Source organism: Helianthus annuus, chromosome 16 (genome assembly GCF_002127325.2).
Source record: "Helianthus annuus cultivar XRQ/B chromosome 16, HanXRQr2.0-SUNRISE, whole genome shotgun sequence".
NCBI classification, from domain to species: domain Eukaryota; kingdom Viridiplantae; phylum Streptophyta; class Magnoliopsida; order Asterales; family Asteraceae; genus Helianthus; species Helianthus annuus.
In genome coordinates, this window is record NC_035448.2 from 151,583,360 (window position 1) to 151,597,587 (window position 14,228).

The 14,228-nt window shown below is 38.3% G+C and overlaps 1 protein-coding gene across 1 annotated transcript in view; it reads right to left on the reverse strand.

Moving 5' to 3' along the window:
- Positions 1-14,228, reverse strand: part of LOC110916458 (probable LRR receptor-like serine/threonine-protein kinase At1g07650) — a 37,839-nt gene that overhangs the window by 4,794 nt on the left and 18,817 nt on the right. Inside the window, exons 13-17 of the mRNA XM_022161185.2 lie at positions 1,472-1,540; positions 1,274-1,339; positions 1,159-1,194; positions 1,037-1,077; positions 542-918 (exon numbers count right to left, since the gene is read on the reverse strand). Of these exons, the coding sequence (XP_022016877.1) occupies positions 542-918; positions 1,037-1,077; positions 1,159-1,194; positions 1,274-1,339; positions 1,472-1,540 (589 nt within the window). The remainder of the gene's footprint in view (positions 1-541; positions 919-1,036; positions 1,078-1,158; positions 1,195-1,273; positions 1,340-1,471; positions 1,541-14,228) is intronic.

The following is a 14,228-nucleotide window of genomic DNA, read 5'->3' on the forward strand; positions in this document are numbered from 1 at the left end:
TAATGTGTGTCGTAAAGGTGTTCTTCTCGAAATGGTTATGGTTTATAATCTCATTATAAACATCCGTACATGGTGTGTAAGGTTTTTTTTTTTTTTTTTATATTTTATTTTAACGGCCAAACCATGAAAGGGAAGGCCATTGTAAGTGTACATCCACAAAAATCCTCAAAAGGACAAATTGCATGAAAAGACTAAAAACAACTTTTGGTTAAATTTCTTGTTTGAGTAACCAATGTTATTAACTTATTACTCCAGAGAAAACCATCAAAGGTTCAACATTAATTTTGATTATGAGGTAGTCTTCTAAATTAAGATGTGTTAAACTCAAAAACCAAACTCAACATGGATTGACATATTAAATCGAAATTTTTTAATGTTGATTACCTTAAACTAAATATTAGAAGCTTTGATTACCTTAAAAGTAAATATTAGAAGCTGTCTGGTTATGAAAAATAAAATTTTGACAAAAGTTGATGACCACTTCACTCAATTATGCATTCTAAATATATGAAAGCTTAATATAATGAACTCTTTATAAAACCTGGATATAAACATCAAAAGCACGTCTTCCAAGACCATAGTAAGATCGGTTATCTCTGTAAATTATCTCTGCGAAATGTAGAGTCACCGTATAATTTCCATGTGCTAAGCAACGGCCATAGTAAGTGACAGACAATGGTGAGTGGCGAGCTGTTGTGTAAAGTTCTGAGTCATTCATAGTGAGTATAGATTGGTTATATGCAACATAATCGTTTCCGGTTTGATCAGTGTTCCATACACTTCCTGTGTTACTGAATCCCCAATGATCATTTGAAGGAAGAAATCTTGCAGGTCCAAGTGTATCTAGATCTTCTTCATAAACCTTGTCTCCTATGCTAACTTTCGGACCGCCACAATTAATATGAACTGAATAGTAAGCTAAAACAACAAAATACAAACAAAAAGGGATCAGGTTTCCTTTTATTATTTTCTTTTTGCTTTTGCATTCATATAAGAAGGGAATGCAACATCACAGGAAAGCATGCATGTTGCTCACTCTTTAAGCAAGGATGGCTTTTCAGGCACTTGCCAAGGTCTCTGCATTAAATCAACCATGTAAAACAAGGTGCCTATTTTGTTAAATAGTAATTTTATTCATTAAAAAGAGTATAAGCTTACGAGTCGTTTGTGCTAGTGTAGCTTCTGAATAAGTTCCTAGTAAATGAAGAGGAGGTAGTTGTTTAGTTCAAGTTGTATGCTAAAAAATATAAACATTTGAAGGCTGGAAACTTACAATGATTCATCACAATTTTGAGGTACAGTTGTCTCATTTAAGTGGTTGTAGGAAAGATCAACTTTACTGCATTAACAGCACAGTAAAATCTAGTGAAAAATAGATCTCCCAACAAAATCATTTTCTGGTAAAAGATCAAATGAGAGCAGGTTGATGTCTTATAAAAGGAATAATAGAACTAAGCTTGATAAACCATACAGTTTACTATTATCTTGATTTGTGAGCCAGCTAGGAACAGCGCCATCAAGGGAGTTACCGGTCAGATACCTAGTCATTTCAGTAAATATTTGTGTTATTATTGTTAGAATATATAGTATGTATCCAAAGTTTAATATTAATTTGTATTATATTGTATAGGGGTAAGATCAAATAAAAAGTTTATTTTGCCTAAATAGAATGAGAAGTAATATTAATCATTCATTTTTCAAATCAATGATTAAGATGAAAGTGTAGGAGAAAGGAGGAGTGCAAGGGTATCTTGGGAAAATACTATTTATGTACTTTTTCTCTAGACATGCAAGACACATGCATATTCCACCCCTATTATTTAAACGTTCATAATTTTTTATACGACATTATTTTTTCATAAAAAAATCACCGTAAAATCGAGCGTCTTTTTATCTTTAGTTTGAGTACCATATTGCTATATAAAATATGAAGACTAAAAAACCACTAAAATATGTTGTATTTCTATGTTGTATAACATTTTTTTTTTGCTGGATTTTTGTACTATATTTTTGTGCTGGATTTTTTCCCTTAATTTTTTTTCTCAATTTTTTGTGCTGGATTATTTTGTACTACATTTTTTTGCTGATTTTTTTCATGCTATAGTTTTTTGTATTAGATTTTTTGTGCTATATATTTTTTTTGTACTACATTTTTTGTGCTATATTTTTTGTACTAGATTTTTTATGCTAGATTTTTTTTGTACTAGATTTTTTTTTTGTTGTATTTAAAAAAAAAAAAAACAAAAGGGTATCACATGTTATTTTCACTTCTATTTATAAGAAACAAAATGCTCTCCATTCCTACTTATTAGGAGTACCACATGTCATCATCACAATCGTTTTTAGACTACTTAGTCAAAATCCACTTTTTAGTAGATCCTTCCCCATATTGTATATAACATATGTGTCAATAATTACCACCGTCCCACCTACCAAACCAACATATTGGTTCATGAAAGGGATACACACCCTTTCACCAACCATAAATAACCAATTTACCCTTCATTGAATGTAACCAAAATATGAACTTATGTAGGTCCCTCTCGGAGGATGACGAACCTAAACCTTGTTATACAAACCCACTAGCGAGTGCGGAATCCAAGCTAGCAAGCAAACCGAGATGAAACAAGTATAAACACAAACACACAAAGGTTCACCGATTAGCACCACTTGTATTAATACGAATGAAGGTTCCGGTTACAAGCACAATGTTTACAAATCAGTTTTGCAAACTCTCAAGGTGTGTGTGTGTTTCGGACAGAATGCTCTCAACTTTCTATCTCTCTATGTGTGCATCTATCTATCAAGTCTAAGTGTCTCTACTAACACACACTGCATGGGTATATATATACCCAGCACAGATTGTCTTGTCCGAAGGATCCGATAGATGGTCGAAGGATCATCTATCGACTACAAAGCCTTCGAAGGATCTGCATTAACCTCGAAGGATGATCTATCGAATCATCCATCGAAGGTTCATCTTTCGAGTTCATCGAAGGATCAACATTATCCTTCGATGAGCATCCTTCGAGCCAGACAAAAGACAACCATATTTCTAACTGTTTGGCCAAGTCAAACTAGGAGGACAGTTGACTTGGTCAAACTTACATGACTAACAAGGACATCGTTTTACATCGAGACCGAATACAGACAAAGTACAGATACAAGTGCACCAACAAACTCCCCCTTGGCTGTAGCTTTGTCTTTGATCTTCTATGGTTGTAGATTCGTCTCGATCTTGATCATCTTTGATCTTCGTGTCTTCAAGACTCTGATGTCCTTTCAAGTCTTCAATGTCGGAGGATCTTCAAAGTCTTCACGTCTTGAAAGCAGAGAGTGTATCAATAAACATAATCATCTTTCGACCCATCCTTCGAAGTCAGAGATCTATCCTTCGATCCAGGGAATCTTTTCGAAAGATAGTTATTCGAAAGATAAGGACATCAGAGTCTTGAAGACACGAAGATCAAAGATGATCAAGATCGAGACGAATCTACAACCATAGAAGATCAAAGACAAAGCTACAGCCAATGGGGATCAAGATCGAAAGGACATCAGAGTCTTGAAGACACGAAGATCAAAGATGATCAAGATCGAGACGAATCTACAACCATAGAAGATCAAAGACAAAGCTACAGCCAAGGGGGAGTTTGTTGGTGCACTTGTGTCTGTACTTTGTCTGTATTCGGTCTCGATGTAAAACGATGTCCTTGTTAGTCATGTAAGTTTGACCAAGTCAACTGTCCTCCTAGTTTGACTTGGCCAAACAGTTAGAAATATGGTTGTCTTTTGTCTGGCTCGAAGGATGCTCATCGAAGGATAATGTTGATCCTTCGATGAACTCGAAAGATGAACCATCGATGGATGATTCGATAGATCATCCTTCGAGGTTAATGCAGATCCTTCGAAGGCTTTGTAGTCGATAGATGATCCTTCGACCATCTATCGGATCCTTCGGACAAGACAATCTGTGCTGGGTATATATATACCCATGCAGTGTGTGTTAGTAGAGACACTTAGACTTGATAGATAGATGCACACATAGAGAGATTGAAAGTTGAGAGCATTCTGTCCGAAACACACACACACCTTGAGAGTTTGCAAAACTGATTTGTAAACATTGTGCTTGTAACCGGAACCTTCATTCGTATTAATACAAGTGGTGTTAATCGGTGAACCTTTGTGTGTTTGTGTTTATACTTGTTTCATCTCGGTTTGCTTGCTAGCTTGGATTCCGCACTCGCTAGTGGGTTTGTATAACAAGGTTTAGGTTCGTCATCCTCCGAGAGGGACCTACAAATGGTATCAGAGCCGTGGCTCTTTACCTTGTTTAAAACCGGGTTTGTTCAAGTTCTTGGTGTGTTTGGACACTTGGTTTAGCACCCGTTTTTGGTGGTTTTCTTGCATTTTTAAACTGAAAAACGCGTTCTAAACCTTTCGGGAGTGTTCAAGGTTGGGTTGGGTAACTTAAAAACCTGTTTTTAAGTAACTTGGTGTTTTCCGGCCATATCTCCGGTGTGTTCTGGTGACCGGACCTTCTGGATAAGGTTTGCCATTTTGGGCATATTTTATTTGAAAGTCAAAAAGTTGGTGAAAAGTCGTGTGCAGAAGATCCCTTCTGCCGAAAGTTGGTACACCAACCAATCACCTTTCTCACCAACCTGTCACCTTTTTGTCAGTTGTGTCAGTGTGATCGAAGGATATCCTTCGAAGTCGAAAGACCATCTTTCGATCAAGGAAGGCTCCATAGATAATCATCTTTCGACCCATCCTTCGAAGTCAGAGATCTATCCTTCGATCCAGGGAATCTTTTCGAAAGATGGTTATTTGAAAGATAAGGATCTTTCAAATTGTGAATCTTTCGAAATAATTGCTCGAAAGATAAGGATCTTTCAAACCGTGAATCTTTCGAGATAACTGCTCGAAAGATAAGGATCTGTCAATTGTGAATCTTTCGAAGTCTTTGCTCGAAACTCAACAGTGATCTTTCGAACACTGTTGATCCTTCGAACAAATCTTGATCTTTCGAACAAGGTTGTATCTTTCAATTCTTGTCTGTTTGAATTTAACAGTTTGTGTTTGTGTAGATCTTCAATTAGTATTTCACCAAAATGAGTTGTACAAGTCCTTGGGATTGGAGTTTGGACTCACAATCTAGTCAAGAACTAACTTCTGCTGTAGCTTGGGCAAAAAGTATGTTTCCACCGCCATCAATCAGTCCAAGTCAATGGGCTTTGGTATCCAATCAGAGTCAAAGCATTCAAAATCTTTTGATTAGTGAAAGCGAAACGGGAAGCAATAATCGTCCACCGAAGTTGAACCATATGAACGACTTTCCATCATGGAAAAACCGCTTTCACACGTATGTTCAAGGGCAAAGCACCGATCTTTGGACATGTTTCATCAATGCATTCAATGCCAATCTTGAAGTTGCAGCGTCCACTTCAGAAGGTTATGCTAACATACTCGAAAATGACAAGAAGGCTTATGAATTGGAGAAAAAGGCCTTTGCTACACTTACACAAGCACTCAACAAAGATATCTATCATCAGTTCTCCTACTGCAAGACCACGAAAACATTGTGGGATGCCTTAGTTGCTAGAGGAGAAGGCAATGCAGCTACTCGAAAGTCTCGTCATGATTTGTTGAAGAAAGAGTTTGAATCGTTTCAATTTTTGGAAAACGAAACTCTAAATGATATGACAACACGGTTCTATCATCTGATTAGTGAAATGTGTGCTTATGGGGTTGTATCTACTCAACAAGACATGGTGAATAGGTTTGCTGACGCTTTACCTCCAAAATGGAGTTCCTTTATTGAGTTGTTGAAGCACACTGGAACTCTAGACACGGTTAACATCTATGAGTTCATTCAGAAGCTGGAACATAAAAATGATGAAGAAATCAGGAAAGCAAAGCGTGCTCCCGCTCCTCAGAATACAGAAATGTACCTTCCAGGCTTCGATGCTTTGGCAAGATCCGCTGCAGCTCAGCAACAGCAACCTAAACTGCAAACTGCATTTGTGTCTAACACAAGTTCTCTTCCGTTTCCTCAATCAACTGCTGCTCCGGCTTTTGATCCAAGGTCTTACATTCCCGTCCCAACACAGCCACAAGTCCAACCTCCACAACAACAACAGCAGGCTCACTATACAAGCAATCCTCAACCTCAAAACCCTAACACAATCCGAGTCGATAATTCAAACCTTTCACACCTCAGCATTGAAGTTGCTAAGGAGCACATGGAAATTATTAATACAATGGTAAGTGCTTACTGTGGTTTGGTAGCAGGTCAGCTTGGAAACATCAACATGACCAATGAAGATTATCAACAGATCGACAAGGAAGAAATGGAGTTGATGGATATTAAGTGGGCTTTTGCAAGTGCAGTTAGAAGGGCCAAAGACTTCATGGCTCGTACTGGTAGAACTTCGTTGGAAGGAAAGAAAGATACGAAGTATGGGTTTGATATCAACGCTGTTACATGCTTCAACTGTGGTAATAAAGGGCACTTCAAACGTGAGTGCACTCTACCAACAAAACATGGCAATCACAACCCTTTCAGAAACCAGACGAGTACTACAAATGTGAATGCCCAACAAGAAAACCGTGAAAGGAGGATGGTGGCCGTTAATAACAATCAGGGCCAGCCTGGAACTTCAAATCCCAATCGGGCTTTGGCTGTTCAAGCTGATGAGGGATGTGACTGGTCTGTGCAGTTTGGTAAAGATGATCAGAGAAGTGGAACAGCTTGTTATGCAAAGATCATCGAGCATGTTCATAAAGAAGAGTCCTCTGGAAGTGATGACAGTTCTGGTTATTCTGGAAGTTCTGATGAAGAAGGCTCTGTTTCTGGGGATAATCACTCAGAGTCTGATGTGAAGGAGGAAGGAGGTGATGATATTCAAGATCTACTGAATGAAGCTGATGAGCTTAGATGTCAGAAATCAATTCTGATTAGGAAGGCGGCTACTGCATCAAAGGAAATGGAGAAGTTATTTTCTGAAGATGGAGCTTTTTCTTTTCAAACTGCCTTTATGGCAAACGTTTCAGCCTCTTCTAGTCAGGTAAATTCTGAACCTCATGCTCCTAGTGTTTGTGAATCATGTGCTGAAATGAAGCTTGAACTTGAGAAGCTTCATAGTCATAATCAAAATTTGGTTATTGAACTTCCCAAATGCAAAGAGGCAAATATGGCTTTAACTCGGAACGAAAAAGATTTTAAATCAGTAATTGAAACTTTAAAGAAAAATGTGTCCGAAGTGAATAAAGTAGTTTACCACAAGCAAGTAAGTATAAATGAATATATTAACATTGTGGAAGAAACTAAGAAGCAATTAGCCATTGCCCAATGCGAGCATGATGCTATCAAACAAAAATTGGAGAGTTATTCTAACTCCCAATTTGTGCTTGATCACATCATCGATGTTCAGCAACCGAAGGGAAATCAGAAAGGCATAGGGTATAAGAAATGTCCGCCCCCTTTGATGAACAATTATACCAAGATGCCTGATGAGGAGGAAATGCCTCGGTATGAACCCAGTGTGCCTCTTGATGTTGAGGAATTTGCTGCTGGCCTAGGGTTCAAACCGGACAATTCTTCAGACACATCCTCTAAGGAACAAGAAACTTCATCATCCATGAAGCAAAGTCCTCCAATTATCGAGGACTATGATACATCGGATGATGAATCAGAAGTGGATGTAAGTGATCAGAATAAATCACTTAACAAGATGAAAGGAGTAGTTATTCCACGAGAGAATCACATTCTATGTGATCCTAATACTCCTGATGTCTCATCTGTTAAGAAACAAGTGATTGATTCTATCAAAGTTGATAAGACATGTGTGTCTACTGTTAAAAGCAGTAACGTGTTGTATACATTGGTTGGAGATAATAAAATCTACTCAGATCACGTTTTCACAATTAAAAATGTAAATCAATCTTTGATTGACAAAGTCTTTGAAGACAACACAAACAAATTTTTGGGAAAAACACTTCCGGGAATTGTTGTAACACAATGTGATCCAATTCCTAAGGCTGAGATTAGAAAACAGTTTGGTAATCAAAAATCTTCAACCACTCAGCAACCTAGTGCTTCTAATGGTAAACAACCAGTCAAACGAGCTCAAAAGCATAAAGTCTCTCAGATGAAGTCTAAAAAAAAGGAGCTCGATTTCAAAAGAAAGCAAAAGATGTCAAGTTCGTGTCATCCAAGGGTACTGATAAGATTGAAACTTTTGAGAACAAATCTAACACTGATTTTGTAAAACAAGTGACAATCTTAAAACGTAACAGTGATAACAATTACACTCAACGCACAAATGGGTGTGATGAAAAGGCCAGTACCTCAGGTTCCACGAGTTCGATATCTTGTGGTCAATCAAGTTCTCCTAAGTTTGTTGAAAGGAGAACATGTTTTAAATGTGGAGAAATTGGGCACATCATCAAAAACTGCCCAAATGCTCCAAAGAATAAATTTGTTGAGAAAGCTCCACCTGAAACAGTTCATCCTCAACGTCGGTCAGTTTCACCTAAACATGATAAACGAACTGTAAAAGAACAAGAAACTAAACGACGTAAGAACATGAAAACTGTTGAAAAAGCTTTAAAATCTGAGGTTAAAACAGTTCAAAGGGAACCAAGTGTGTCACAACCTGTAAAACCAGAATCTTCAAAAACTGGTAGGCAAAAACGAACTTGGTTACCTAAGGCGGGTGACAATTCAGGGGGAGCAGTTGTTCTTGAAAACCATCAAGAGATTGATATCACGTTTCGTGATGCTCAGGGACGACCCAAGACCACTAAGGCTTGGGTCCCCATTCTCAACTGAAGTTTTTAAATGACATGTGCAGGATGTTCTAGGAGGAACTATTAATAGTCATTGGATTGTTGATAGTGGGGCATCCAGGCACATGACTGGCGACTTACGGCTCCCATACGACGTGAGAAACATTAGAGGAGGGTATGTTGCTTTTGCGGGAGACAAAGGCGGATTCATCACTGGAGAGGGAAGTATCTCCAATGGCATCGTGTGCTTTGATAAGATCAATTATGTTAAGCAAATTGATCATAATCTTCTCAGTGTGTCGCAAATCTGCGATACACAATTCTCTGTGCATTTTGATGATGCGGGTGCTATGTGCTGAAACCTGGATTCAAAATTCCATAAGAATGGATTCTCTTATCGGCTTCGAGAGTAAATAATCTTTATATTCTCGACATGAGCCAAGCGATTACTACATCTGCACAAGTCACTTGCTTTGTCTCGAAAGCCACAGAAAAGGAGTCTATATCTTGGCACAGAAGAATGGGACACATTCATTTGAGAAAGATGAATCATTTGGTGAAAAATAATCTTGTGAATGGTGTGCCTGTGAGAAGTTTTCATCTACAAGATATCTGTGTCTCGTGCCAAAAGGGGAAGCAAACAAAGAAGTCTCACCCTTTGAAGAAAATCAACACTGTCAGCATGCCTCTCGAACGTCTTCATATGGATCTTTTTGGACCTATGAAGCACAAGACAACATTCGGAGATGCTTATTGTCTAGTTGTTACTGAGGATTATTCTAGATTTTCTTGGGTATCCTTCATGGCACACAAGAGTCAAACTCCTGGCATCCTCAAGGATCTTCTTACAATGTTGGAGAATCTCTATTCGTTGAAAGTGAAGAGGATCCGAAGCGACAATGGAACCGAATTCAAGAATCAAGTTATGGATGAGTTTTGTACTTCTAAAGGCATTCTTCATGAGTACAGTTCTCGTTATACTCCACAACAAAATGGTGTCGCGGAGAGGAAGAATCGGACGATCATCGAAACTGCAAGAACAATGTTAGTAGAGTCGGAACTCCCTATTCAATTCTGGGGGGAGGCTGTATCGGCTGCATGCTACACGTTAAACAGAGTTCTTACAGTAAAGAGACATGGCAAGACTTGCTTCGAACTCCTTCAGAAAAGGAAACCGGATCTTTCTTACCTAGAACCGTTTGGTGCTCCATGTACTATGATTGAACCGGATGGAAAGTTTGGAGCAAGAGCTATCGAGGGTTTCTTCCTTGGATATGCTACTCCGAATTTTCGTGTTTGGAATCTGGCTACCAAAAAGATTGAGCTATGGAGTGAAGTGAGGGTTCAAAGGTACACGAGTCCTGTTAGGGCTCCGGGTGATCCGTGGATGTTCGATTATGATGGGCTATTTGACTCCTTCAATCTGCCAACCTTTGACGAAGAATCAGCAGCGGCTAGGATGTTGTTGGAAAGTGACAACGCTGCTATCTCGCCTTTGGTTAGACCTATTGTTGTTGACCCACAAGCTTCTTCGTCTGTCAACAATATGGTTCAAAATGAGGTTTATGAAGATGCTGCTGATTATAATGATTCTTCTGAAGATGATGAATATCATGATGCAGCTGAAGGATCTTCGGCTCCAGCTGCTCCTGTTCAAGGTGCCTCTGGTGATACACCTCATACGCAGAATGTAGACACTGCTGAAGGGAATGCATCCACCTCTACACACATTCCTGGTGTGGAGTTGGTTGTTGATCTTAATCTTAACAATTTGGGTATCAATGCACGCGTGCCAGAAAATCCTGAAATGAGGATTCATGATACCCACCCCCAGCAGAATATTATAGGAGATGTCCATCGCGGTGTGCAGACGCGTAATCAGCTGAGAAACAACCGGAATGCTGGTTTGTATTCAGCTATAAGAGAATCTGGTCAACAAAATGACTGGTCCTTCGCGTGTTACGTGTCACAAGAAGAACCAAAATCGTGGAAAGAAGCGTTGAAAGACAGTGCTTGGGTTGAAGCCATGCAGGAAGAATTGCAGCAATTTCAAAAGCTTGGTGTTTGGAAGCTTGTTGAAAGACCTGAGAACTACAAGAAAATTGGCACTCGATGGGTCTTCAAATGCAAGAAAGACGACCGTGGAGTGGTTATTCGGAACAAAGCTCGTTTAGTCGTTCAAGGTTTTCGTCAGATAGAAGGGATCGACTACAACGAAGTCTATGCACCTGTTGCACGTCTGGAAGCAATTCGGATCTTTCTGGCTTATGCCTCATTCAAAGGATTCAAGGTTTACCAAATGGACGTGAAAAGTGCATTCTTACATGGTGTGGTTGAAGAAGAGGTGTACGTCGAACAGCCTCCAGGTTTTGAAGATCCTGTCCATCCCGATCGGGTTTGGTTGCTAAACAAAGCTCTCTATGGTCTTCATCAAGCACCGCGAGCTTGGTATGCAACCTTATCTACCTATCTGCTGGAGAACGGTTTTCGAAGAGGTCTTATCGATTGTACTCTCTTCATCAAAGAACAAGATGGAGATCTTCTTCTGGTGCAGGTATATGTTGATCATATTATTTTTGGTTCTACTAATGATGTCTTGTGTAGGAATTTCGAGCGCATTATGCAGGATAAGTTCGAGATGAGTGCTATGGGGGAAATGACCTTCTTCTTGGGCCTACAAGTGCACCAACAACTTAGAATGAATCCTCTCTAATCTATGCATGATTATTGAAGATGTAATTCGTTTACATCGGTCTTAAGTACAAGGGTTGTTATGTAATTAGTAGATAGTTTTATATTGTAATTAGATTAGTAAACAAGTGCGAGGACCGAAAGCGACAAAAGGAAAGTTTATAACCTACAATCTAATGGAACCTATGTCTAACCCTTCATATTGGTGGTAACATCACACAGACTTCAACAGACGCGGCGCTTCATCAAGAGACACATCCATTCACTCGCACCTGTTCATTTAGTATAAATAGGGTTTGTCTATTTCCTTCGTAACAATAATCATCAGAATCATTTAATACTTTCATATTCAACACAATTATTCATTCAATTGTTTGTAGTTTATCTTTGTGTCGTGTTCGTTAAGGGTTCTGAGCAACATGGTATCAGAGCACATGTTACAAATCTGGGAAGAAGAGCACATGTTACAAATCTGGGAAGAAGCCGATTAAATCAGAGCACACGGTTAATTGATTCGGTTAATTAATTCGAAGAAGGCAGCAGTTTCTGTTCCAAGACATTGACGTGTTTGGTTTCGTCGAGTAAGAGGTGCCTTGTTTTCTTTTGGTTTAATCAAATTAGAAGAAAGGAATATAATTTTGCTTTGGGAATAGTAAAGAAACCTTTTACAAATATAAATGGAAGTCATTAATCGGTGTAAGGGAATATCAATTGGATTCATTAAAAATTGACGTTGCAACAAGAATATCAATTTGGAATCTGATTCATTGTTAAAATCCTAGTTTAAATTAGAAAACCGGATTTGAATCACTCTTGATAATATGAATTGTTTTTCGAAATAAGAAAACAATTTATTTTAGTCATTTTAAAATCCAGTTTCACAAAAAAAAAAAAGAACTTATAAGTGGATTAGAAATTAACAAGATAGAATTCCCAAATCGGTTTAGCAAAATTCGAAAGAAAGCAAGTACACCCAAGTCCTTCGTGGTACAAAAACCTTCATGGTACAACCTTCATGGTACAAAAACCTTGCCAGTACAACCTTCGTGGTACAAAACCTTCGTCGTGCAAAAACCTTTGTGGTACCGAATCTTGGTGGTAACAAGACTTGTGTGGCAAAGTAAGAAAAAAAGACCCGTGTAGCAAATCAAAACATGTGTGGCAAAACAAAACCTGTGTGGTGCAAGCAAGAAAAAGTTTGAAGAATAGCAAGAGAATCTTGAAGTAAAGCTAGGAAGATAGGAAAGAAAAAGTCTAAGAACGCAAATCAGAAAGGAAGTATGTTAGGAAAAGACGACATAGAAAGTATGTGAATGCCAATCCACGGACAAGGAAGTATTGTGACACCCCGCGAAAACACTTAACTAAACTAGCTTATTCATTGGTGATGCTGAATTTCGGGACGAAATTTCTTTCAATTGGGGGATGATGTGACAACTTGTACCTTTAACATCGTATCATTTCCCATCACGTTCCACTATACGTTGTAACTATGTGAAATTAATAAGCGTGCTTCAATATATTTAATTTGCTTATATATATATATATATATATGAATGTCGTGAGCATTATTTGTAAATATATATTATAAAGAAGATCCAGCTGTACACTTTAAACAATAATGTGCAGCCACACACTTGGCTGGGTCGCACACTCCTTTTATTCCCGGCCCACACCCCAAGCCACTCAACAGGCCCAAGGGGGCCGGACACCCTCACATATTATGAACTGCACATGTGTGTGCGGCATTACTGTAGGTATTTATACCCCTTAGCTGCCAAACCCTAGAGAACTTTCCCCAATCATTTGACAACAACCTTTTTCCTGCGACATTCCCCTTCCTTTCCAAAAAACATTCTTCTTTTTGGTTTGGGAAGATTGACGGCGACGGTTTTCTCTCGAAGCTTCATCCTCTCCGTTCAAACTTTCCCCTTCACACTTTTCTTCACTCCACATCTCTTGGTTAGTATAATTCCACCATTTTAGAATTTATGTTTCTTCATACTTGACACTAGATGATTTAGAGTGGTTTCTTATGTTAATAAAATACCAAATCTGATCTACGTAGATTGATTTTGATGCTGTGTTGTTTGGAATGAGATGATGATGATTCTTGGCATACGTTGATTTATTAGATCTGAAGGCATCTTTGTTCTTGACGTATCTAATGAAATAGTAATGATGAATATATTCTGTAGGATTGAAAGATGTTATGTACAAAAAGGGGTTTTTTAATGATTATTGATGATATAGAAACCTAGACCTATTTTTAGGATTGTTTTGATTATTTTTTTTGAAGATAAAAGAAAACCCAAAAATTCATTGATTGTTTGAATGATTGTGGTGATGTTTATCTGATGATTGTGTGTCATAATGAATGAACGGATCTGTTGAAACATGATGAATATGATGCTAGGGTTCATAAGAATAGATGTAAAACTTGTAATCTATGTTTGATCAGAAGGATGAACCGTAGAACGGTTGAACACCGTAGTCCATGACAGGGTTTGTTTGTTATTCGCAAACTATTTGGAGACCGCACACTCTTGTTGTATAATCACCTGTTGCACAAGGTAAAACCATAAAACAACATGATCACACACTTCTATGTGGTACACACATTTAATTCACAAAGTACAACCTCATCATGCATGACCGGACACTTAAGTAGTGTCGCACACTATGGTGTGGTCGTACACTTAAGTGATGTCGCACACCTATAGTGGGCTGCACACTTGGGTATATTA